This window comes from Nannospalax galili, unplaced genomic scaffold (assembly GCF_000622305.1).
Source record: "Nannospalax galili isolate Female #2095 unplaced genomic scaffold, S.galili_v1.0 scaffold430, whole genome shotgun sequence".
Lineage (NCBI taxonomy): Eukaryota > Metazoa > Chordata > Mammalia > Rodentia > Spalacidae > Nannospalax > Nannospalax galili.
The window spans coordinates 1579473-1606587 of NW_008328607.1; the positions used below are offsets into that span (position 1 = coordinate 1579473).

The 27115-nt window shown below is 42.9% G+C and overlaps 1 protein-coding gene across 2 annotated transcripts; it reads left to right on the top strand.

Moving 5' to 3' along the window:
* On the top strand, positions 1–27115 carry Slc25a30 (solute carrier family 25 member 30). 2 transcript variants are annotated; one of them, XM_008827740.3, is made up of 10 exons: positions 1–108; positions 8192–8311; positions 10578–10725; positions 14275–14369; positions 16005–16090; positions 18540–18635; positions 19348–19472; positions 21381–21519; positions 23499–23579; positions 24589–27115. In XM_008827740.3, exons 2-10 carry the CDS (start codon positions 8248–8250, stop codon positions 24628–24630), a joined length of 876 nt encoding a protein of 291 aa, XP_008825962.1. In that variant the 5' UTR covers positions 1–108; positions 8192–8247; the 3' UTR covers positions 24631–27115. The 2 variants fall into 2 exon arrangements, with proteins under 2 accessions (XP_008825962.1, XP_029416655.1); XM_029560795.1 differs by lacking the exons at positions 1–108; positions 10578–10725 and having other exon boundaries at positions 8188–8311.

Sequence of the window (27115 nt, forward strand, 5' to 3'; positions counted from 1 at the left end):
CACGCGGGCTCCGGCGCGCTCGCGGCTAGGAGGACTTTTCTCGCTGTCGGGCTCCGAAGGCTTTCAGGTCGCCGTACCGGCTGCGAGGAGGTGGGGCGCCGTCGCGGGGTGAGTTCCATCCCACGCGTGGCCCGGGCTGGAAGTGCGATCCGGGAGGCGGCCTCAGAAGAGCCTCCGCGGTCCCGCTTGCTCGAGCTTCGGTGCCCTGGGCTTTGCGGGCACGGCCGGGCTCCGTGGCACGAGGTTCCGGGGGCCGGGCCAAACGCCGGGGGTCGCGTGGGTCTGCGTTGCTGCTGTGGGTGGCGGGGGCTTGCAGTCCCAGCGTGGTCGGGGTGCCCGGCTGCCTGGAGGTGCAGCGGCTGCACCGCTGCGACACTGCGTCCTCCCACCCGGCCGGTGCGTGTCCCTCCCACCTGGACTCGGGTTCAGCCTGTGCAGCCTCGACACCCGCGTGCTTAGTACTCCGGGAAAGGACCCGCCACTCTTTGAGTTGTGGGTGGGGGCCTGGGATGTAGCCCAGTGGTAGAGCCCCTGAGTATGTATAAGGCCCTGGGTTCAGTTCCAGTACAGCTAAATAAATGGATGATAGATGAGCAATTCCCATCTTTTTTTTTAACACACTTTGCTCGTGGAACAAGCTAGGTTGGCTCCCATTGGCAAAACCAGTCAAATGAATTTGCCCGGAAAGTTATGTAGTTCTGCGTTATAGGGACTTTCTGGGTTAATTTCAGGTAAAGCTCTCAGAATAATCAGTATTTCATGAGAATCGTTAAACAATGTTGGAACGCCCCTGCAGATACATCCGGAGATACGTAGTAAAGCGTTGAAAGACGTGAATTTGGGTCCTGGCTTTGCCACTGCCAACCTTTGTTACCATGGGTTCATTAATTCATGTGACATAAGACGACATTTTTTTTTTTTTTTTTTTTTTTTTTTTTTTTTTGTCTTTTTGAGACAGGGTCTCCCTGTAGTCTCAGCTGGCCTGGAACTCACATAGTAGACCAGGCTGGCGTTGAACTCAGAGATCCTTCTGCCTCTGCCTCTCAAGTGCTGAGATAAAGGCATGAGCCACCATGCCTTTAAACAGAATAGAGAATAGGAAAGTTTATGAAAGGGTAATCTAGGAGGAACAAAGATCAGGGCCCAGGAATTTAGAGTGTGAATACAGTTTAAGACTGATGACTGAAAGAATACAAAGTAAAATGAAAATAATTTATTATGGATTAATTATATGAGAAACTTGGAAAGCTTTCAGAAGAAACAGCAGCAAGTACCAATTTTTTTTTTTTTTTTTTTTTTTTTTTTTTAGACAGGGTCTCTAGCCCCAGCTGGCCTGGAACTTGCGACAGAGACCAGCCTGACCTCAAACTCACAGTCTGCCTGTGCCTTCCAAGTACTAGGATTAAAGGCATGTGCCATCCCACCAGCACTTTTTTTTTTTTTTTTTTTTTTTTTTTTTTAGACAGGTAGCCCCAGCTGGCCTGGAACTCACTATGTAGACCAGGCTGGCCTTGAACTCACAGTGATTTGCCTGCCTCTGCCTCCTGAGTGCTGGGAATTTAAGGCATGGGCCACCAGGTCTGGCAACAGTGAATATCTTAAGTGTAGGGAGAATCTTTGAAATTCTTAATTTGTATGGAGGTTTCCATTCAGAATATCTTTTTTGAAAACAAAACGCCTCTCAGGCCTAGAGAGATGACTCAGTGGTTAAGAGCACTGGCTGTTCTTGCAGAGGACCCAGAGTCAGTTCCCAGCATCCACATGGTGGCTCACAACTGTCAACTTTGACAGAAGGAAAAATTGATTAAAAGTAGTGTCAGAGGGCTGGAGAGATGACTGAGTGGTTAAGAGCACTGGCTGCTCTTTCAGAGGATGCAGATTCAGTTCCCAGTACCCACATGGTGGCTCACAAATGTCATGTTTAAAAAAATATATATATTATTTTTATTTTATGTGAATGAGTGTATTGCCTGCATGTATGTGAATGCACCTGTGTTGTGCAATCCTGAGGAGGTCAGAAGAGAACCCCGGTCCTCTGCAAGAGCTGTCAGTACTCTTAACCACTGAGCCATTTCTCCAGCCCCACAACTGTCAGCTTTTACAGAAGTAAAAACTTATTAAAAGTAGTGTCAGAGGGCTGGAGAGATGACTGAGTGGTTAAGAGCACTGGCTGCTCTTCCGGAGGATCCAGATTTGGTTCTCAGCACCCACATGACAACTAACAGCTGTCCTTGACTCCCAACTGCTGGTCATCTGACACCCTCTTCTGGCATCCACAGGTGTTCTATGACATGGGTGTACTTAAATACAATGCAAGTATTCTTCTTGTTTCTCCATTGCTGTGACAAAATACTCTGACCAATACCAATTTGGGGAGGAAAGGGTTTATTTTATCTTATATCTCCTGGGTCACAGTTCATCAGCCAGCTCAAAGTAGGAACTCAGGGCAGGAGCTGGCTCACAGGCCGTGGAGGAACACTGCTTACTGGCTTGCTCCTCTGGCCCCTGCTCAGCTTACTTTCTTAATGCAACACAGGCCCACCTGCCCAGGGGTGGCAACACCCACAGGGCCCTCCCACATCACTCAACAATCAAGAAGATGCCCCACAGACATGGCCATAGGCCAGTTCTATGGAGGCAATTCCCCAATGGAGGCTCCCTCAACCCAGGTGTGTCAAGTTGACACTAAAGCTATCCAGCACAGCTGGCAAAACACTTACACATGAACATAGGTTCTGGAGAGATGGGTCAGTGGTTAAGGAGTGCTGGCTGTTCTTGCAAAAGACCTGGATTTGAACCCTAGTACCCACATGGCAGTTAATAACCATCTGTAACTTCAGTTCCAGGGGATCTGATGCCCTCTTCTGTCCTTTGTGGGCACTGCACAACATGTACATGCAGGCAGGCAGGCAGGCAATACACTCATATACATAAAACATTTTTTTAAAAAGTGGTGACAGAAAACTAGGAAATCAGTGTTATGACATGATGGTATAATGATCGCAATGTATTTATTTTTGAAAAGTTAAAGATAAATTCTAATCCCTTCCCATAAACTTTTGCTGATATTTTGGAGGCTGCTTTGTGTGTGTGTGTGTGTGTGTGTGTGTGTGTGTGTGTACACATGCTAATACACATAGATTTATATATTTAAAGATTTATCTTTATTTTATATGCATGTGTGTATTGCCTGCATGTATGTAAGTGCACCCGTCGTGCAATGCCTACGGAGGACAGAAGATATCATCAAATTCCCGGGAACTGGAGTTTCAGACAGTTGTTAGCTCACCAAATTCCTGGGAACTGGAGTTTCAGACAGTTGTTAGCTGCCCATGTGGGTGCTAGGATTCAAACCTGGTCTTCTGCAAGAACAGTGTTAACTGCTGAGCCATCTCTCCAGCCCCAGATTTATACATTTAATAGCAGAAAAAACCACTTCTAAATGATATGAAGGAAAAGAAGAATCAATTGTAATGTCATTATTGAAAATCACCTGTTTTATTTTTATATTTTATTTATATTTTATGTGTATGAGTGTATTGCCTGCATGTAGGTAGGTGTACCCATGTCTTGCAGTGCTGGCAGAGGTCAGAAGAGGGCATTGGATCCTGTGGAACTAGAGTTGTGGATGGTGGTTAGCCACCATGTGGGTGCTGGGAATCAAACCCAGGTCCTCTGGAAGAGCGCTAGTGCTCTTAACTGCTGAGCTATCTCTCCAGCTCTGAAACTCGGCTACTTTAAATGGATCGTTAGATCCTTTGATACATTGGCCATCATTTATTTAGTTCACTGATTTTTCGTTAAGCATGGATGCTTGGCTGCCCCCTTGCAATGCTCATTCAGTGGTGTGGCCCTTGTGTTTGTACTTTTATGAAGCTCTGTAGTCTGGTAAAGAGCTGCTCAGGAAGTCGGTGTTCCGCACAGGTGCTTGATGCTTCTGTTACTTCTCACAATTCAAAACCAGAAGTACAGTGGGGGTCGGGAATGGGAGCAGCTGTGTAATGATTTCCTTTGGGGATGATGGAAGTTTTGAGGTCCTAGATCAAGAGGTGTTTGAACAACACTGAGTGTACTAAGAGCTACTCCATTATTTTTCTTTTGTTTTTTGTTTTTGTTTGTTTGTTTGAGACAGGGTCTCCATTTATCCCTTGCTGGCTTGGAACTTGCATCTGCCTCGAGTTGTTAGAATTAAAGGTGTGCCCCACCACATGGTACTCAATTGTTTATTTGAAATTGTTAATCTTATCTTATAAAAAGCTTGGGGCTAAAGAACTATGAGAATAAAGGGGAAAAAAATTCTCCAGATACACAGTAAAAAAAAAAAAAACAAACCTTAAGCACAGAAAGAACCCTATGGGGATGGAAGAAAGCCCTTCCAGAAGCAATACACTTGTTAAATGAAAATCCCAGTGCCAGAGATGGGTTTCCCCACTGTGAGCTGTTGGCCTGAGGGGCGCTGAATGTGTCCAAAACAATAAAGGCCATTGCCAATAATGTTGGTTGTACACTGGAAGTGGACAGAGGGACCCTATTGCTGAAGACACTGCTTGATGTGAGCGCAGGAGAGTGAGAAGTCAAGCTTGGACTAAGCTGGAAACACCCTGCCACTGGATGGGTGGTTTTCATCGTACCAAAAGGTGATATGCAGATGACTGGGGGAGAATTGTTCCCTATAATTCTGCTCAACTATGAACCCTGCGTGTTGCACTATCAACATACTAAACAAGTTGTTCTTGCTGGTGCAATAGTGGAGCACCTAGTGTATGTACAACCAGCAAATTTTTGATTGGATATAGTGCCTGCTTCTAGGGATGGAACATGCATCTGGTACTGTAGACCAGACCAACCCCCTGTGGCAGGGGAGAATATAGGTGCCAATGGGAAGCCACTGTAGTTGTTTTGTTAGATGGATGTGATGTACCTGCTAAAGTACTGTCCAAGCATTTGTGTTTATACCCATAGGTTAAGTTATAGCAGCCACTGTTTAGATGTTCTTGCTGTTTGTGGTGTTTTTTTTTTTTTTGGTCTTTTTGAGACAGGGTCTCCCTGTAGCCCCAGCTGTCCTGAAACTCACTATGTAGACCAGGCTGGCCTTGAACTCACAGGGATCTGCCTGCCTCTGCCTCCTGAGTGCTGGGATTAAAGGTGTGCGCCACCACACCCAGCGATGTTTGTGTTTTTACAGTAGATGGGATCCCACTGAAATGGGCCAATAGCCCATGGAAAACTGACAATGCAGAGACCTGAAAGTCCAGTGCCTTGCCACAATAGGAGGACAATCATCCCACACCTACCACCCCCTCCAAGGCTCAGGGACTTTTGCAGAAGAGGTTGGTAGAAAGAATGTAAGAGCTGGAGGAAGGGGTGGAGTGTTAACTGGAAGTGTTACCACTATGCCACTAAGTTACAGTCACACCTCCTGCCCACGCTCATGAAGGAGTCAAGCAGGGAGTCAGTTACACCTCCTACCCAGTCAGTTGACCTTAGCCGCATGTGAAGGAGAGGCTGAGGATATATAAGCTGAGAATGCCAGGAGGCACCTCTCTCACCATTTTGTGTGGCTGTCGGGAAGTCACAGGATCTATACTTGAGTCTGGACTTTCCAGTACATCCGTAAATGGGGGACACCCACTCAATCTGTAAATAACCCCCTCCCCACCCTATGCTCTGTTAAAAAAAGAAAAGAAAAAATGAAAGTGATAGGTGTTTGGATAGATGAGAGTGATCTGACTAGACCACAAGTGGATGGACTTGCACTGGGGAACATCTGGGAACACTGACTTGACATAGTGGGCCTTAACACCCAGCACAGAGTATATGGGTTCCAGTTGGAAGGGCTATGGGAAGGGTCTGGTGGGGATGGGGCTATAGAGATTCAGATTGTTTGAGATATTCTATATGAAATACAACAGAATTTAATAAAAACAAACTTAAAAAAAAAAAAAAGCTTGGGGAGCCGGGGAGGTAGTTGAGTTGGTAAAGTGCTTGCTAGGGCCCGAGTTTGGGAACCAGAACCCATGTGCAAAGTCAGGTGTGGTGAGCTCATGTCCTCCCAGTGCTGGGGAGGTGGAGACAGGTGGGTCATTGTCCAGCCAATCTAACTGAATCGGCAAGTTCTAGGCTAGTGCAAGACCTTGTTTCAGAAAAGGTAGGTAGACCTAAGGAATGGTCTCTGGGGTGTCATCTGGCTTTCACACATGCTCACACATATGCATCCTACCCTTACACATGTACTTGCATCCATGTACATACACACATACACAAAACCTTGAAAAAAATATCATGTGAACACTACATTTGTATATTATGTGCTGGAAAAATTTCTGAATATTTTAAGATTTTTCTCTTAAACTTATCTTGTTTATAAGATGCATCTTGTTAGTAGTACCTTTGCAATTCTGATTAACAGTAGTTGCTCCTTATTTAAAATTAATAAACTATCTTTCATTATCACAATGTCCTTGTGGGCTCTTTAAGATGTCTTCCTCTTAGGATTGTGTACAGCTCAGGTTGTAGCAGAAAGGAGGAGGCACTTGAGTCACTAAGTAATTTATGTAGGACATGTTAGTTCCATTATGTCTGCAAAGCCACTGCCCTGCAATCATTGTTTTGTTTCTTAACTTAGCAGTCAGCAAAACCCAAAAGTAGGTTGAGGTTTACTACTAGACAGCAAATGAATTGTTAGATTTATTGTTGTGTTCTTATAGTCTGTAGCGTACAATGTTAATGATTAATTGTGAGTTTAGTAAGGTTAGGAATTAAACACAGGTATTCAGTGTTTTCAAGGATAATAGTGAGGTGAGAGGAACTTTGGGGAGAGAGCTTGCTTTTTGACAAAAATGTGATGACCTTCAAGTTCTGTGCTTAGGGAGCCTTCTACCCTGCCTGTTTATAACTACATTGAATTTGCTTAATATTAGTAAGTGAGGAATAGCTATTAGATTTAGACAGTAGTTAGTTTCAGTAGTATATCAATTTATGTTTCTTGGGAGTGGGTGGAAGGCCAAATTTACCAGGTGATCACATACAGCTGCAGGATGGCTAGAACATGAATGCAAAGAGCCTGGGCTGTGGCTTGTGAGCATGGCCCTATGTGGGGGGGGAGGAGAAGGCAAGGATTGTTGAGTGCTTTCAACCTGTATACTGTTTAATCCCTCCAATAGGCCTCAAGTAGGCATTGTTTTATGTTAGTGAATAAAAATTTGTGTGCTCCCACACACTTTGATTATAAGACACAGAGAAATCAAGATAGAATTGATTTAGAAATTCCCTCCCTGCTGACTGGTGACAGAAGGTGCTGGGCAGGCTGCTGGCAGAGAAAACTCATCAAAGGTCTCACCCAGCTTGGGAGTTGGAAGTCAGCATATCAGGAGTGCAAGGTCAGCAGTGGCTACATAGCAAGTTTTAAGCCATGTTGAGCAACATGACAGACTGCAATAGTGGCACTACTATTTTGGGGGTAACCAAGTGCTTTGTGATTGGATTTGAAGCCTACTCTAGGAGGGAATATACACCTGGCACTATAAATCTGATCAGAAACCTATGGCTGAGGAGGGCATGGATGGGGGCAGGGGCTGCTCAAGTTAACATGTTTCTCTAAATTTGCATGTTGTCAGTTTGCCTTTTGAATATCAATGTTTGTGCCCATAGACTAGTGTGGCTCTTAGCTGGGGCAGAGAAGCTTCTTTTTACCGGGGCTGACTGTTGATACAGAGACTCCTGTCTGGTCAGAGTACTGACAGTAAGTGACTGATGAGTGCATATCATCTCCTGCCCCCAAGGCCCAGAGAACATCCCAGAAGAGGGGGCAGGATAGGAGCTGGAGGACAGGAAAGAGTATCATGAGACCCTGTCTTACAGATATGACATGGGTGTTGTAATAACGGCAGCTGTGGACACTGCTCTAGACTGAGCCCTCTGGCTTTCCATTATGCGTAGAGGAGGAGTGTATGAGTATATTGCCTGCATGTATGTGAGTGCACCCGTGTCGTGCAATGCCACGGAGGTCAGAAGAGAGCTTCGGATTCCCCTGGTCCAGTTCCAGTTAGTTAAGGACAGTTTGTAGCCGCCATGTTGGTGCTGGGAATTGAACCCGGGTCTTCTTTAAGAGCAGTCAGTGCTCTTAACTGCTGAGCTCTCTCTCTAGCCCCAAGTAAGTTACAGTTTTGAATCTTTTTCCTTTTGTGTCCAGGACAAACCCTGAAGGAGGCGATGTTTGAGTAACTCCAAGGAGAAGGGACTGTGAGAATGTCAGCCCTGAACTGGAAGCCCTTTGTGTATGGAGGGTTGGCCTCCATCACAGCCGAATGTGGTAAGGAGTCTGGCTCTGAAGTCACCTTGCCTGTTGGGTGTGATAGCTGCTGTTTGGTGTTGTGTTGTGTATGCTGTTCTAGTACAGTATGCAGGCTTCTGAAATACTAACCTCCACACTCAGACATGCCTTCTCTGGGTATGTTTTTAAAAGCAGATTAATAATTTTGGCTACTTAGCAGCTTCAGGTTCAAAGTTCAGTGGGGAGAAAGTTGAGTCTGTTGACCAAACAGTTTCATGAATCCCATTTGGATTTTTCTGTCCCCATTTTTCATGCCCTTTTCCCTACTTTGCCACTATTAACCCATTTGGCTACAAAGAGGTTTGGGAAGCTCCAGGCTTTTCGTGGAACCAGACTGACTGTACTCAAGTACTTTCTCATTTTATGTGTCTTCCGTATCCATTGTGGCTTCCTCAGTTGGGTTCCATGTCTGATCACGTTGCTCCTGTGTTTATTCTCTGTTTATCCAGTGCTTGTTGATCAGCTTATGAGCCTCCAGTGCTGAGGTGGATACTCTGCTCAGTTCACTTGCAGGGTACACCAATCACCCCCTCAGTGGTGCTGGTGGGCTTTCTGTGATTGGAGGACTTTCAAAGAACGATTCATCTTGCTGAATGAATTAACCTGGTTTCAGTGAATCATGGTCACTGTTTGAGGGTGGATTCTATATATTTGGCTTGATGGTCTGGTATATTAAGTATCCTTACCTGCCTCATCTGATTGAATTCTAGATTATAAAACATTCCTTTATTCTCATAAGTGAGAATTCTTTCAAAAAGTGAATTTTTACCTTTCTTCAGTTATTGAACCCAATTTTAGCCTTTAACATACATAAAGAATACAGTCATTTGGGGTTGGAAATGGATTTCCTTTTATGTAAATGATTCTGCTTCATCTTGATTCTATAGTATTATAGCCTCCTCAGTTCTTTAATAGAAAAGATGGGGCATTTACCTGAGTGTGTGGTAGTACCTGCCTGTGATGCAGATACTTGGGAGTTGGAAGTAAGCAGGTCAGAAGTTCAAGACCAGTTTGGCTACATAGCAAGATTAAGGCCATATTGAGCAACACAAGACCCTGTCTCAAAAACAAAGACATGTTTATTCATTTTTTGGTTTGTTACTCATTTGGTTCCTTTTTTTCTTTTTAAGTAAAAGATTGCACAACATGTTCCATTTCTTTTTTTCATTTTATATTGTTTGATTTTCTTAAAAGTATATTGTTATTTTGTGCCAGGTGTAGTGGCACTAGCCTTTAGTCCCAGCACTCGGGAGGCAGAGGCAGGAAGATCTGTGTGAGTTTGAGGCCAGCCTGGTCTACATAATGAGTTCCAGGCCAGTTGGAGCTACAGGGAGACCCTTTCTCAAAAAAAAAAAAAAAAAAAAAAAAAAAAAAAAAAAAAAAAAAAAAAAAAAAAATGGTGGTGACTGTCTTTAATTCCAGTACTTGGGAGGCAGAGGCAGGCACATCTCTGTGAGTTCGAGGCCAACCTGGTCTACCTAGTGAGTTCCAGGATAGCTAGAGCTGTCTCAAAAAAAAAAAAAAGTGTGTGTGTGTGTGTGTGTGTGTGTGTGTGCGCGCGCGTGCGCGTGTCTCTTTCTCTCTCTCTATATGTATATATAGTTATTTTTATGTGTATGGTTGCATTGCCTGCACACATGTAAGTGCATCTGTGCTGTGCAGTACCCATAGAGGTCAGAAGAGAGCATCAGATCCCCCGGAACTGGAGTTGCGAATGGTTGTTAGCTGCCATGTGGGTGCTGCGAATAGAACCCGGGTCCTCTGCAAAAGCAGCCAGTGCCCTTAACCACTGAGCCATCTCTCCAGCCCCTATTGTTCAATTTTCTGAGACAGTGTTACTCTGTAACACAGGTTGGCCTCAAACTTCACAGTCTTCCCTCTGTTTCCTAGGTGCAGAATTATACATATGTACTATCATGCCTGGTTGCCAGAGTGTGTGTGTGTGTGTGTGTGTGTGTGTGTGTGTGTGCGCACATGTATAGGTCAGAAGACAACCTTGGGAGTCTTTTTTTTAAGATATGGTTTCCCTGGCCTGGATCTTGCTAAGTCAGCTAGGCTGGCTGGCCAGCCCCAAGAATCTGCCTGTCTTCACTTCCCCAGCTTGTGCCACCACACTCAGCTTTTTTACGTGGATCCTGGGGATCAAATTCAGGTCCTCATGTTTGTGAAGCACTTTACTAACTGAGCTGTCTCCCCAGCCCTGCCCTACCATTTCCTAATGTTTCTTTTTCTTTAAAAATTTAAGGCACATTTCCAATTGATTTAACTAAGACGCGGCTCCAGATTCAAGGCCAGACAAACGATGCCAACTTTCAAGAAATTAGGTATCGAGGGATGTTGCACGCATTGATAAGGATAGGCAGAGAAGAAGGGTTAATGGCGCTGTATTCTGGGTGAGTCCGTGTTTGTGCATTTGTGTTTCACTGTGGACCCTTTCAGGTGGATACTTAACACAGCACCTTCATAAAGAAAAAGTAGGAATTTGAGGGCATTTGAAAAGAGCAGTTAACATGGTAGAGGGTTTTTTTTCTTTGTAAATTTTATGTCCTGTGAGTGTTTTGCCTGCAGATACCTTTGTCATGCAATGCCCACAGAACCCAGAAGAGGGCAGCAGAGTTCCTGTGACCTGGAATTACAAACAGCTGTAAGCTACCCCGAAGGTGCTGGGAAACAAACCCAGGTCCTCTGCAAGAGCAGCCAGTGCCCTTAACTACTGAGCCGTCTTTCCAGTCCCAATTTTTTCACTTTTAATTTCAGCTGTTTTCTAAATATATGTTATATAGCAAATGTTTTGGTAAAATTGTGTTTTTAGTCAAGGGCAAACAACAATGCAAAGTACATTTGTTTAAACTATCCCATTATTCAGTTTTTCACTCTTTGAACAAATAGCCCTTTGGTTATTCTGAATGATTAAGGTTTTACCATGATAAAAGTGATATCATGTGGGTAAGACTTGGAACTGCTTGAATGTGAACAGCCCAAGGCCTCGTCTATACCAATGACTTCTCTTCAGGGAGCAGAATACCCTTGGATGACTTAAATGAAGGACCTTAAGTAAAAGGGATGTCAGGGCATGAGGGAACAAATGAAGGGTAGATATTGAGGTACCTAGAAACTAGCAGAGTAAAAAAATCCTCACCAACTCTGGGCCAAGGAGCCAAGGGCAGGACGCATGGTGCCAGAGCCCAGGTAGGTGGGTCCTTGATGGAGAGGCCAGTTCTCAGGGATGCTTTGGTGATGACCCAGGAAAGGAAGAAATCCCCTATTTCTCCTTTTCCCTCTCCAAGTAGCTGGACTCTTGGAAGTCAGCTGTAAGGGAGTCTGGAGATGTAGTCTGTGAATGTCGACTCATGGTACAGAAGGGTAAGCATGGATCTGGAGGATAGCTGAAAATCAGAGCTTCACACAGTCCTTAATAAACTGTCATCGGTGGATGCTGCAGATGTAGAAATGGAATTATGGTTGTATCTGATGAGTACTAGGGTTTGGTAGAGAGAGAGCATCAGTCAGTCCCATACTGTTGGGGGCAGGGAGGTGGGGACTTTAAGGAGAGCTGCTCCATCCAGGAGCATTGAATCATGCCTCGAAGGATAGAGAAGAATTAGCCAGGTAAAGTTAGAAGGAAGGTGTTGTCATACTGGTAGGCAGCATTAACATCTCCAGAACTGCAAGCATTTATTTCATCATGGATATAGTGAGTTAGTGAGTAGCAAGACATGGAGCTGGAGTGTTAATAAAGGATCAGGACATGGAGAGTCTCATGCCATGCCAAGTGCAGGACCCCACATTGGTGACCCACAGCTCCTCCATGGAACCACTAATCCTCAAAGGCTTTTGATTTTCATTTACCAAGGATATTTCATTCATTCATTCATTCAGAGAGAGATCTCACTATGTTGCCCGGGCTGCCTTGAACTCCTGGCCTCAAATGATTTTCCTCCCTCAGCCTCCTGAGCAACTGAGATTGTAGGTATGTGCCACCATGCTCATCCAAGTCAATATTATAAGAATAAGTGCTTGCACCTAAAAATCAGAGAAAGAAAAGGCAACACCAGGCCTGCATTGATTCACTACGGCAGCAGTAACTGGAGTTGAGGATACTTTTTCTGGTTTATAAAAACTTCTTCACATGTGGCATATGTATATATGTAGTTGAACTGAGGGTGCTCACTCATTCCTGGTATCTATCTGGTGCTTGTAAACATTTGAGTTTGCTACATCTGTGGCAGACAGGCACCTTTGAAGAGTTCTTGGTAGAAAGACTGACATGAGTAGGCTTTCATCAGGAAAATCTCTTAGCCATGGGAAGAGTTAAAAGATAAGAATCCCAAGAGTAGGGGTGCTGTGTGGGAAGCAGAGCTGATGAGCATCAGAGCTGAGGTATTGGTCTTGAAGATGAAGAAGGAGAAGGCAGGCTAGGAAACTATGAAGGCTGATGGGATCAGCAGCGTTGTATGACTTCATTGTCAGGTCCCCATGTAGGAGGGGTAATAAAGTGTTAATAAAGATCAGGAAGAAGAATTAAGGAGGAAACAAAGCTCAGTGGATTTGGCCAGTCTGTAGCTAGAGGTAGAGGCTCTATTCTCTGACATAGGAAACAGAAGAGGAGAGCTAATGCTTGAAGAAGAAAGAGAATGAGTTCAGTGCAGGGCGTTTGATGGGGTGTGTATGTAGGATGTGTAAATTGAGGATCTAGGGAACAACTGGAAGTTGTCTTTTTTTTTTTTTTGGTCTTTCTCCTTGTAACCTCAGCTGGCCTGCAACTCACTCTGTAGATCAGGCTGGCCTCCCTCTCTGCTTCTGCTGGGATTAAAGGCTTGCGCCACCATATCCAACGAAAATTATCTTTAGGTTAGTGTTGGAACATGGATTTAGGAATCACTTGTAAGGATGCCCATGAAGCCTTAGGAGTGGATGACTTCTTGTGGGAGGGGGTGTGGAAAAAAAGAGAGAAGACAGAATCTTGGGAACCTCCAGAGAACATATGTAAGATGCTATGATGTAGAGAAAAGAAATGAAGAAAGGTGATATTGCACCAGGTCAGGGAAGACAGAGCAGTCAGGAGCAAATACTGCAAGGAGGCTATATGAGATGTTACTTGGAAAACATGCACTCGATCCTGACTGGTCACCTTGATGAGGAGGTGGAAGGAGAGCTCAGGCTGTAATTACAGAAGGAAGTGGAAAGTGCAGAAAGAACTGGAGGTCACGGTGGGGGCAGGTAGAATCATGCAACAGGGTGGCTGGGAGGGGTGATACCTAGGATAGAGGAAATTTAGCTTGTGTTTCCTGATTCTGGCTTAAACTTCGAGTATTGTATTGGGAAAACTTTTGTGGAAAGGAAATAACTTGAACAGAGTCTCCAAGGAGGTAGGAGATAGCTGCTCAGCAGCAGTGGAGGAATGACAGGCACCTGCAAGGTGTCATCTCAAGCTAGCTTTCCAGGGTCTTTTGTACTCAGAAAGGAGTGCCCTTGCATTTTAATGTGAATGGCAAATGGACCTCACACATAGGTTAAGGGGCCCTAAGCTTCCACTTAGGGAACTAACTAATTTTTTGTTGGATTATAAATGTTAAGACAATCATTTTAGAGATGGCTCAGCAGTTAAGAGCATAGTTAGGTGCACTCACTGCTCTTGCAGATGACCAGAGTTCAGTTCCCAGGACCCATGTTGGGCGACTCACAGCATCATCCTCTAACTGGGCACCTGCACTCATGTGCACCCCCCCCCACATACACATAATTAAGAAATAAATCTTTTAAAAAAAGAAGAAGAAAGAAAATTGTTTGAATGGCAGTTTGTTGGGCCTCAAGCTTTCACTTAGGGAACTAATAATTATCACTAATTTCAAGACTTGGTTGTTTTTTTTTTTTTGGATGTTGAATGCTAAGATAACCATTTTAGTGGTAGTTTGACTGTGTTTCTGCATGTGATGTGACAGGATTGCCCCTGCGATGCTGCGCCAGGCTTCCTATGGCACCATCAAGATCGGCACTTACCAGAGTTTGAAGCAATTGTTTGTGGAACGCCCGGAAGGTAAGTGGGAATCTTTTCCAACTGGGACAGGAGGTGGGTTGTTGATCTTTCTATTCTAGTGGTTTTGGAGCAGATTCTCCTTATCTGTTTGCTAGTTTTCTACCACTGAGGAGGAGCCTGGGTGCAAAGCTTAAATGAATTGTGCCCATACTGAACTGTGGGGAGCAAACCTTACAAGGAGCTGTGTGTACAAATATTTTAATCATTTGTCTTTTAAGAAAATATAATTTTCAGGGACTGGAGAGATGACTCAGTGGTTAAGAGCACTGGCTGCTCTTGCAGAAAACCCAGGTTCGAATCCTAGCATCCACATGACAGCAAACAACTCCAGTTCCAGGGGATCTGATGCCCTCTTTTGTCCTCTGTGGGCATTGCATGACATGGGTATTCTTACATACATGCAGGCAAAACACTCATACTCGTAAAAAAAAAACAAAAAAAACACAAAAAAAACCAAACTATGTTGTGTTTTTAAAACTTCCTCTGCCAAACAACCCTCCATGCTGTCTCCTAGGAACATGTCTCTTATTTTCCTAACAGCTATGCCTCATTTGAACCATGATGGTGTGAATTGCATACAGCTGAATTGGTATTCTCACTCTGATGGTTTAAATTTACTTTCGGATACCAAAAAATTTTGTTACACAAAATCCTTTCAGCCACCATAATTTTAACTTTTTCCTGACAGTTCCATGCATGTTTTCAAGGTGTTGTGGTCCTACTGGCCTGGCTGGCCCTCCTGCCGTCCCCCTCATTCCCAGCCAGTCACCCTCCTACTTTCCTGTCTGTTTATTTCTGTGGGCCCCTGAGTTTAGTTAGGGTTGTTTGGGTGAGCATGGGTGAGGGGTTGTTCAGTGGGACATGGGCAGCTTATTAGTGGCTATACCACTGAAGAAAATAGCCTTCTCTCTCCCAGCAATTGCCAGTAGCTCCTCAAGGAGGAGCAGCACTGCCTCACAAGCCCCTCCCCCACCCAAGCGGGACGTCACAGCTACTGTGTGTTTATGATTGTAATGGCTTGTTGTGTACAGAGGACAGTTCCTAGTACTCCTCTCTGTCTTCTGACGCTCACATTTTTCTGCCTCCTCTTCCCTTTTATTTCTCTGGGCATTGAAGGGGGTGATATAAATGTCCCTTTTGAGACTGAGTACTCAACAGTCCCACATTCTCATCACTGTGCCAGTTGTGAGTCTCTCTGTTAATCCCCCTGTACAAAAATGTTTCTCTGAGGCTGATTGTTTAGCAAAACAAAAAACAGTAGCAGATCATTTAAATTTTAATTGCTTGATTCGGAGAGCATACATTTCTTTTTTAAAATTATTGTGTATGTGTTTTGCCTGCATGTATGTAAGTATGCCACATGTGTGCAGTACCTGTGGAGACCAGAGAGGGCTTCAGATCCCCTGGAAATGGAGTTAGAGATGATTGTTAGCTATCATATGGGTGCTGGGATCTGAACCTGAGTCCTCTGCAAGGGTAGTCAGTGCTCTTAACCACTGAGGCATCTCTCTGTCCCTGGGCATGCATTTTTTTATCTTCACATGAACAAACAGAGTGTAATGAGTTATACGTTACTGGAGTTGCTCACAGGAAGAACTCTGTATAAAGAATCAATTGCTGTGTCTTTGTTTGCAGACGAAACCCTGCTGATCAATGTCATATGTGGAATTCTATCTGGAGTCATATCCTCAGCTATTGCTAATCCAACCGATGTTTTGAAAGTAAGCTGGGCTAGCTGCATCATAGAGGCACATTCTACACTTTCTTACTGGGAAGAGCATTCAGATAATGAAAATCTGTGCATGTGTGAATATCTAACTTTTAAATAGCCATTAAAGGGATTCTGCACAGATATAGATGGGATTAAGTAATACAGATCATTTTGGAGATAAGGATTTTGGTGATTAAGTAGAAAAAAAATACTCATATATTTGAGTTATTTTTTCATAGAACATCTTTATGTTATTGGTTCTTTAAAAATATAGGGGCTATACAAAATTATACAAATCTAGGCTGTTTTCTTATCTACAAATTTTATGTCAGGAAATACAGATATAAATATGTATGTACAGAAATTAGAAGTAACCAGCTGAACTTGTTGAGCACAGGGATACAGTTCCTGAAATCTTTTTTGGAATAAGGCAGGGGAATAACTAGTAGAAAAATTCTATATGAATTACTTTCTGAACATCCCTAGAGTATTCCCTTTCATCCCTATTATTTAATTAATATTCTGTGCTTTGGACTGTGTGCTTAGCACCCAGATGTCAGAGGAGGACCCAATAGGAGATTCTGACAAGCACTAAAACTGTATGCAGCATGTTGGGTGCCCTGTAGTTAACACGTGTACTATAAACAAGGTGTAGCATGTGTGTGTGTCCCCACTACTATCAACTTACTTTTTTAAAAATAAATTTTACTATTTTTATTTTATGTGTATGAGTGTATATTGCCTGCATGTGTGTAAGTGCACCTGTGTCATGCAGTACCAGCAGAAGTCAGAAGAGGGCGTTGGATCCCCTGGAACTGGAGTTATGAATGGTTTGTTAGCTGCCATGTAGGTGCTTGGAACTGAACCCAGATCCTCTACAAGAGCAGCCAGTGCTCTTAACTGCTGAGCCATCTCAGCACCTATTAACTTTTTTTTTGGTCTTTTTGAGACAGGGTCTCCTTGTAGCCCCAGCTAGCCTAGAACTCTGTGTAGATCAGGCTGGCCTGGAATGCAAAGAGATCTGCCTGTCTCTGCCTCTCAAGTGCTGGCATTAAAGGTGTGCACCACCACGCCTGACCCCCATTAGTTCTTAAATAGGGATAGTGATTTTTGTATTTTGGTTAGTTTTCTCATGTTAGTACGGCAGTAACAAGTCTTTCAGAAGTTAGTGACAATATATTTGCTCCCTTGACAATACAAGGTGCTGATTTTTTAGTGAGAAGTCTCTTCATTTTTAAGAAGACAAAGTGCTCCATTGAACATTTCACTTATGGAATCCAGTCATGGGCTTGTGAGCTGTAGAAGTTCAGTATAACAGTGTATGTAACAGCATCATGTGACAGGCTTATTTGCATACCTTTAGTTTAGTGGACTGGAAATAGTTGTGGCTTAGGGCAATTTAAGAACTATATTTGCCTGTTATTTACTGCAGCCCAGTATACTGGGTAACTTATTAACTGTATTAAATCCTTCTAAAAATTATTTTTGCTGGGCATGGTGGTGCACACCTTTAGTCCCATCACTCTGGAGGCAGGAACAGATGGGTCTCTGTGAGATCGAGGCCAGCCTGGGCGACATAGTGAGCCCCAAGCCGACTGGGGCTACAGGCAGACTGTCTCAAAAAAAAAAGATTTATTTTTTAATTTTTAATTTTTAAATTTTATTCATTATTTTTATTTTATGTGTATGCATGTATTGCCGGCATGTAGGTAAGTGCACCCATGTCGTGTAATGCCTGAGGAGGTCAGAAGAGTCTGTTGGATCCCCTGGGACTGGAGTTATGGACAGTTGTTATCTACCATGTAGGTGCTGGGATTCGAACCCAGGTCTTTTGCAAGGACAACTAGTGTTCTTAACAACGGAGCCATCTCTCCAGCCCCTAAAAGATTTATTTTATGGTACGAATATTTTGTCTATATGTATGTCTGTGTACCACATGCATGCCTGGTACCCACAGAGGTCAGAAGAGAGCGCCAGGTACCCTGAAAAAGGAGTTACAGGTGGTTGTTAGCCACCAGATGGGTGCTGGGAATCCACCCTAGGTCCTCTGCAAGAACAGCCAGTGTTCTTAAACCACTCAGATCTTTCTCCAGCCCTAATTATGTTAAACTGTTGACATTAAAATTACTTTCTTTCCTACTTAGTAACATATAGAGAAATAGGCTGTTACTCTCCTTCCCAAAAGGCTTCTTAAAAATTGAGACTGAAATGAAATGAAATGAAATGAAATGCTGTATATCGGAGTCTGTGGATGCTACTGGGGTCTTCTTAGATTCTGGAGTTCCTGAGAACCAACCTTCATATGCTCTTAGTCTCCTGAGGGTGTGAAAGTAGCACCACAGTCATTTTTGTGCTAGTCTTCTCCAAGCCTAAGCACTTGGTTGATGATTTTCAGAGGTACCTGGTGGCGGGGAAGGTGCCAGTTTCCTTCTCATGTTGATCGTTAAAATGTTGTGTAGATCCGAATGCAGGCGCAGAGCAGCACTGTTCGAGGAGGAATGATAGGCAACTTCATTAACATTTACCAGCAGGAAGGGACAAGAGGACTGTGGAAGGTAAGCCTACTGAGCAGAGCCAACTGGCTGCCTTCTTAGCCCTTTTCCTTTTAAGAGTCTATCTGTCCATGTTCATCACTGTGTTTTAATCTAAGCGCTATAATGGAGTGAGGAGAGAAGGCTGGCATTTTCTGCTTTTGAAGATAACCTCTTTCTTAATTTCCCTGATTATAAAATGAGAATATAAGGAATATGTTGTGATTTTAAAGTGTCTTTCAAATAATGCATATAAAGAGTTTTGTGAAGGTTGAACACTTTCTTGTTTATTTGATGTGTGCTTTTTGTTGTTTAAATCCTTACACAGAATATACCTGGGTCCCAGCTGCACCAGGTGATTGAGCTGTGTGGTTTGGTGACTTAGGTAAAGTCTGTGATTAGGCAAGTGGTGGTGTGGAATGCTGTTTCCTAGTATCTCAGTGACGCATCAGTTCATAGACAGACTCTAAATATCACCCAGGATGATCCCTCAGTGTGACAGGGAAACCAGAGATCTGAGGATGGCTGTCCTAGCCGTGGTCTGGTGCAAGATCATATAGTTGGTGCAGAGTCAGAACTGACGTCAGTGCTTTTGAGTTCTTGCTGGTGGCCTTTGCTGCTCGTCACTACACATTTCTACCCACTAACGGGAATAGGGATTTGGAATAGAATTTCTGTGCGTTTGTATTCTGTGGACAGATATCTAGATCATTTCATTATTAATATTTTTACCTAGGGTGTGTCCCTTACAGCTCAGAGGGCTGCTATTGTTGTCGGTGTGGAGCTTCCAGTCTATGACATCACCAAGAAGCATCTGATACTCTCAGGCCTGATTGGAGACACTGTCTATACCCACTTCCTGTATGTTTATGGATTTTAAAATTAATATTTTAGGTATGCATGAGTTTAGAATGGAAATTTGGTATAAATTTATAGACGTTTTAGAGAGAGTACTTTAATAGCATCATTTACTTATTTGAAAACATTTTAATGCAGGAGTGAAACAGGACAAAATAAAAGTCCTTACCTGTACATCGGTAGCTGTTGTTAACAGATATGTACCTATATTTGCAAATACATCCTGTCTACAAAAGTATAGTACATGTACTTTCATACACAGGTAAGGTAATGTTTGTATTATTTGCCTTTTAAAATCTTACAGTACATTCCAACTATATTTTCATGTCCTTTTTTTTTTTTTTTTTTGGTCTTTTTGAGACACGGTTCCCTTGCAACCCCAGCTGGCCTGGAAGTCACTATGTAGAAGAGGCAGGCCTTGAACTCCCAGAAATCCACCAAGTGCTGGGACTACAGGCATGTGCCACCACACCTGGCTCACATCCATTCTTACAGATTAATTTGTTTTTAGTAACTGCAGATGATCACATTGATTATGTATATCATAGATCATTAATCTATTAGTGACGTGAATGACTTTGTCCTGACAGGACATTTGACCAAGTGTGGACACTGTTTATTACCACTAGAGGGAGCACTACTTACATCTAGTGGGTAGAGAGGAAATGTTGCTGATACTGATTTAACCTTAGTGTGAGCAGGATGACTTACACACCAAAGGCCATGATCAGCCAACATGTGAGGGGTGCTCAGGCTGAGGAACTTCTGAGTTAACTTATACTATTAAAATAAAAACCATGGTCAGGTTATCAGTTTATTTGAGCAGAAGAAAGGTTCATGAGCAGAGTAGCATTCATGATGATAAATGGTTTAGAGAGCTGCATTCCACAGCATGTGCAGTATTTATCAGAGCTGCATCCCATAATGTGTAGGAATATTTATCAGAGCTGCGTCCACAGTGTGTGCAGGAGTGTTTGTGGCTAGAGAAATGGAAGGAGCATGCAGATGGCCTCCTTGTACTTTGGTTTAGGATTTTCAACTTTGAAATAAGGTGAAAATATAGCCATCTAACCATCTGTTTTCTGCTTCAGTATGGTATTCAGTAAGTTACATGAGATGTGTAACCTTTTATTATCAAATAGACATTATATAAGGCCTTTTTGCCCAAGTGTAGTGACTGAATGTTCTGAGCACATTAGGTAGGCTAGACTCAACTGATGCTTAATATATCTGGTATTACATATTTCTATTTACAGTATTTTCAATTTACGATGGGCTTATGGGGACACAGCTACCGTAAATTGAGAAGCATTTGTCAGAGTTCTCCTGATGGGCTGCATTTCTGCATCTGCTTTGTTTGGATATGTATGATTGGCAACTTTTGGCCTGTGATTGGCTGACTGATTGGCTGAGACTTGGCTGCTTGTTACAAGTGGTTCTATATAGTAGGTTGCAAGTTATATACATGGTAACTTAGGCTACAGGTAGTTATGTATGGCGGCAACTTTAGGCTAAGCGTAATTAAACAGTACTGTGTAGCATGGCCTGTGGTAGGACCTCAGACCCCGGTGGGCATCCAGGGAGGTAATCTTGTGCTTTGACCTGTAGGAATAGTAAGAATATGATATGGCTAGAATTTCTCTGACGCCTGCCTACAGGTAAAACAGATCATCCTTGGAGGACATTCCTTCATTTTTCTATGATTCTTTGACCTTCTGAAACCTCAGTGGCATTCTTAGCTGTGGCTGATATTTAAGAAGTTGGACTGTAACTATGGACCTTATTCTTGATACAGTTCATTTAGCTCCATATTTAACATGAATTGGGAGCAAGCTGTTTCCTGCTTTTGCTGTAGTTGTAGCTGAGTGGTACTTAACGTTGTGCTTTTTCTCAATGCTGTTTTCTTCATAGCTCAAGCTTCACTTGTGGTCTGGCGGGGGCCCTGGCCTCAAACCCTGTTGATGTTGTGAGAACTCGTATGATGAATCAGACAACTCTTCGAGATGGCAGATCCTTTGGCTACAAGGGTACCCTAGATTGCCTGTTACAGGTAAGAGTAAACGTCTGTCTGTGCAGGACCGTGAAATACATGTATAGCATCTTAATTAAGTTATAACAGTTATTAAGGAGTATACATAAGGGATGCCATTTTTAGCCACACTAGTGTTAACTTCTGTAAATCTAAACTCTAGATGAAATTTTAGAAACCAAAGCTCATTTTCTATATAACCTCTCCCTGCTAGGAAGGATGCTAAAATAGTATTTTCTGTGATCATAGAACTGTGCCTCCTTACAAAGTATATACTTTTTCTCTCTTGAGTAAATATTCGTCATCAGATATCTCTCTTAAAGGAACACATCAGTCTTACTGCAGTTCTTGGCTTAGATAACTGGTTTGTGAGTGGAGGGAAGTTTTCAGCTGCCTTCCCCACCAGATTGCTGTTGGCTGCTTATGAAGGGATCCTCACACCCTTAGTGTGGGTAGTTTGGCATAGAGCCTTGGTCTCCCACCTGTGCAGAAGCCTTTAAGGAACAGAGAGACAGAGAGCAATGATCTCTAAACCACCCTTCCAAATGACTTTGATTTTGCTTTATTTTACTAAGTAAACACATAAAAGATTTCTCATTTTTCCTATAATTTGATTAAAGCAGAACATATTCAGCAGTTTTCTGTACTATGAAGTGTTTTCAGTAAAATTTTTGATCAAGAAGAGCTTAACCTTCTGCATAGCAACTGATGGCTTGAACTGGAGGAATATTGTAATGTGTAATGGCAGCATCCAGAATATGTTCATTCAAGCACCTGATATTTCTCCTTGTCCTTTGCATCTAGATTGGAACAGGTCTCAGGAAATTTCAAAGTCCAGTGGCTAAATCTCCCTGTCTTCTGAATCTCCCTGTCAACAGTACAGTAGCTATATCAGGCACTGTGATCCTGTGTTGCATGTTATGGCAGGCATGAGCCCTAATAGACACCACACATGGCTGGTTACACAGTGGCACTACTGACCTTAAGCACTATGGGCTGTGATATCCTGGGCAGGAGGATGGAGACATCCCTGCCATAACCCGAGAGCAGTTGGAAAGGCCACTCTGGCAAGCCTAGGCTCTGGCAGACCTGGTTGATCTGTCTTACTCTCTCAAGGCAGGCTCTCAGCCACCTCCTTTTAAAAGATTTTTTTTTCTTTTTTCTTTTTACATTTTTTTAAAAAAAATATTATTTTTATTTTATGTGTATGCGTGTATTGCCTGCATGTATGTGAATGCACCCGTGTCATGCAATGTCACGGAGGTGAGAGGAGGGCTTCGGATTCCTCTGGAACTGGAGTTAAGGATAGTTCGTAGCCGCCATGTGGGTGCTGGGAATTGAACCTGGGTCCTCTGCAAGAGCAGTCAGTGCTCTTAACTGCTGAGCCATCTCCCAGCCCCTCTTTTTACATTTTTTAAATTATTCATTTATTGATTCATGTGTGTGTGTGTGTGTGTGTGTGTGCCTGCACGTACCATGACGTGTGGAGGTAAAAGGACAACTTGTGTGATCATTTCTCTCCACCATGTGGGCGTCAGGGATTGAAGTCTGATTATTAGGCTTGGCAGTAAGTGCCTTTACCTGCTGAGCCAGCCCACTGCCCCCACCCTACTCCTTGTTTTATTTTAGTTTTTATGATACTGGGGATTGAGCTCAGGTTAGGCATGCTAGATAAATACTTGTCACTGAAGTACATCTATACCTCAGCTGTAGGATTTAAATTTTTATGAAAAAACATATCAATTTAGACGGGCATGGTGGTGCACGCCTGTAGTCCCCAGCACTTGGGAGGCAGAGGCAGGCGGATCTCTGTGAGTTCAAGGCCAGCCTGGTCTACATAATGAGTTCCAGGACAGCTGGGGCTACAGGGAGACCCTGTCTCCCCACCCAAGAAAAGAAAAGAAAAAGCGTACCAATTTGACTACTATTAATGTGTTTGACATACTTGGAAATTGGGAAGTTAACCTTTTATTTATTTATTTATTTTTTCTTTTTAATAGACATGGAAGAATGAAGGTTTTTTTGCTCTATATAAAGGTTTTTGGCCAAATTGGTTACGGCTCGGTCCTTGGAATATCATTGTATCCTTTTCTGTTGTAGCAGATCTAAAACAAGATGTAACTAAAGAAGTGCATGTATAAATCAGCAAATTTATAAATGATAATATAGAAGTAAGTTTGTTTGTTTGTTTGTTTGAGGCAGAGTCTCCCTTGTAGCCCCCGCTGACCTGCTACTCACTATGTAGACCAGACTGGCCTCCATCTCTCAGAGATGCGCCTACCTCTGCCCACTGAGTGCTGGGACTAAAGGTGTGCACCACCACACCTAGCTCAGAAGTAGGTTCTTAACCTTCTGCGTTCCTCTGATTCTAAGAAATTATTACCACTCTGTTTCTGCCTAATGAACACAGAGGTCTCTCTGCAGACATCCCTGAGATCCTAGCTTAATTAAGGTAGTTGTATTAAAAGGTAACAATAATGACGTTTCATTGGAATCTGCACCCTGGGAGTTTAGGGTATTTGTGATTCCAGAGTGACAGGACTGACGCATCTCCAGCTCTCCTGGGGAAGGTACCAACAGTGTATGCGCATGCTTATTGAGAGATTGCTCACTGAACTTAGATAGCACTTAGCTCTACAAGTGTTCACCTGATCGGCACTTTACACAAATGCAGGAGGCAGGCTGGTGGGGCAGATCAGTAGACAGTAAAGTAGGAAGCAGGAATGTTGGATTTTTATCATTTCCTTACTTTGCTGATGGGGAAATGCTGGAGGAGAGCTTCCTAGGGCATGCTAACTGTACTCTGCCTGGTAGTCTTTGCTAATTAGTATGGATGTCATTCCTGGAGAGACCCAGGCTGAGGGGTATGCAGATCTCATCTCTGTCCTCTATGCTCTGAGCTGACCTTGGGCAGCTTATGGGGAGATGGCCTGAGGGGCTTAGATTGGACCTGCTCACATGAATCATGTCCTTGGCATAGAGCTGCCTGAACATATTTATTTGTTAGGAGAAAAGCTACCTGTCAGTCTGCTTTATGTACTGGGGTTGGTAAGAAGACATTTTCTTGGCAGCCTTAACCCATAACCATAGTTCTTTTTGACATATGAGCAACTGAAGAAACTGGACTTGTGACCATCTGGGCTACAGATGAATATCCTGAAAAGCCAGCTTCTGCAATAGAAATTCCTGTACTTCTGCTGCTTAACACCTCACAGCTCATCACAGCTTCTGGGATGGGTGAAGATAACTCATTCAGATGACCTATGTTGCCATTGGACACATTCTATAAGTGTTAAGAGCCTAAACTATAGCACCCAACACTCACTGTCCTTACATTGAAGTGCCCTTTGACATCCCAGGTAATGTACAAAATACACATTTCTTGCTGAAGACTTGCAAGAAATTCAGAAACTGTATGCTGTTTTCTTCAGGGTGAATAACCCTGCTGCCTCTTGACATCCAGCTGTGAATATCAGACTGCTAAAAAGCTCATGGAGGATGGAGCCTCCAGGAGGTTGGTATTGTTCCGGAATTGTTTTGAGCTTTGGCTTCTAGTCAGTAAAAGGAATTTTGTGTGTGGAAACCCTAGATCTGGTCAGTGCAGGAAGTAGATTTTTGGAATATTGTATAATTTACTATTTTGGCAGAGTCTTTCACTTATAGTAAGTGACATTAAGCCTTAGAAGCCTTGACCTTTGTGGGGGGATTTCTACACTGCATTAATAACCTAAGTTCACAGCCTTGTGCCACCTTCACATGAAAGTTTCAGGGTCTGTGTTGGTGAGAGGTGTTTTCAAGCCTCTTGACATCTGTTTCAGGTAGCAGTCATTTGTCCAATGATTTTTAGTAAAGTTTGTTATTTCCAGATTAGTAAAACGGGGATTGTCCATACTGAAATAGCAGTTGAGTGAAGGGAAAAAGCAGGTGTGGCCATGTGAAGAATAAGTATGTTTACACAGTATTTGCAGGTATAATCCCTTGGTTGTATTACCAAGGGCTTCTCCTATAATGAGGACGGAAGCCCTTGGTCAAAGGCCTTGTAGAAGAAAGAACACTGCAAGTGAAGGCGTTAATGTTTCTGTAGCACAGTGTTGCTCATGTATTGAAGAGTTGATGTTTCCAGATTCTTTTACTTTAGTTCAAGTTGAATTGTTAGAATCTTTCCTATCTGAGACTTCCTAGTTAGTATCTATAAAAATTTAAAAATTCTTCCTCCCTCCTTCCTTTCTTCCCTTTCTCCTTTCCTTTCTCTCTCTCTTTCTCTCTCTCTCGCTTTTTTTTTTTCTTTGCAATCTTGGGGTAACTGCTCTACACTGAGCCTCTTCCTAACCCCACCCATGTCTGTAGTATATGTCTGTCTAGTTTCTGAGAAAAGGTGTGTAATATCCCTCCATTTTTTGTTTCTTGATACTGTGATAAATCCTCTTGTAGTTTTAAGAAAAGATGTCTCTAAGAGCCTAGAATATTTTATTTCTAGAGGGTAGCTCAGTCCCTTCAAGTGAGCCCTTTGAGAGCCTATTACATACTAACTGGGGCTCCAAGCAGGCCATAGTGCTTGGCACATTCCCAGTCTGGCCAGTCCCTAAGGCTCCTTCCTTCATGAGATGGAAGGTGTGCAGGTTTTCCTTGGGGGTCGGGTGCTTTTTTCCCTATACATTTTCACCTTGCCTTTACTAGTATTTTCTTTGCCAGGGTTTTGCGAAGCAGGGTTTTATTTCTAAAAGTAAAAGCTAAGAAGCATTAAACAGAGAAGTGTACTGGTGACTTAAAGACTAAGACCAAAGTCCACATCACCCTAGACCCAGTAGAGGATGCTTGAGCTGCAGGCCTGGCTCCTAGCACTACAGGTTAGAGATGTTTTTCTTCTTATCAGAACATTCCATTGAAGTGATAGACTATAGAGAGGCTTTCACTTCTGAGGTAAAAGGATTGCCTTTTGTAACCCCAGCTGGCCTGGAACTTGCTATGTAGACCAGGCTGGCCTTAAACTCAGAGAGTTGCCTCTGCCTCCCGAATGCTGGGATTAAAGGCTTGCGCTACCACGCCACTCACTGAACCATTCTGAAGATCATATAAAGAATGACTGTCAGTATTACCAGTTCATTCAAACTATGTACTTGTCTGTATCTGGAGGGAAAGAAACTCCGTTTCACCGTGCAATTTCAGCACATTTTAAGACAGAAATGCAGTATTTTGGGACTAGTATGGTATCAGTTTATTAAGTGCCTTGTCAAGTAGGGTCTTAACCTGCCTTTTTTGTAAAAACTTGAGTTAATGCAATTGTTAAAGTTTCTAACTCAGAAACAACTTAAAGCTCTTGGAGACACGGGTTTGACTACAGCACCTCACCTTTTGGATATTGCTTAAGTATGGTAAAGACAATAGTTTTTGTAACTAAGTTGAAGAGAATTTTGTTTGTTTGCTATTTGTTATTGATGTTCAGTGTTGCTGATCTGTGATATAAAAAGTGGCTCCTGTTCTCCATATTTATTCATATGCTATAAAGAGTGTGCATTATATATAGAGTATGTTTTCCAAAAGCTTTTATATTTCACACTGTTTAAACATTATTGAAATATGTGGCATAAACCTTGTTTCATTTATTTAATAAATTAGA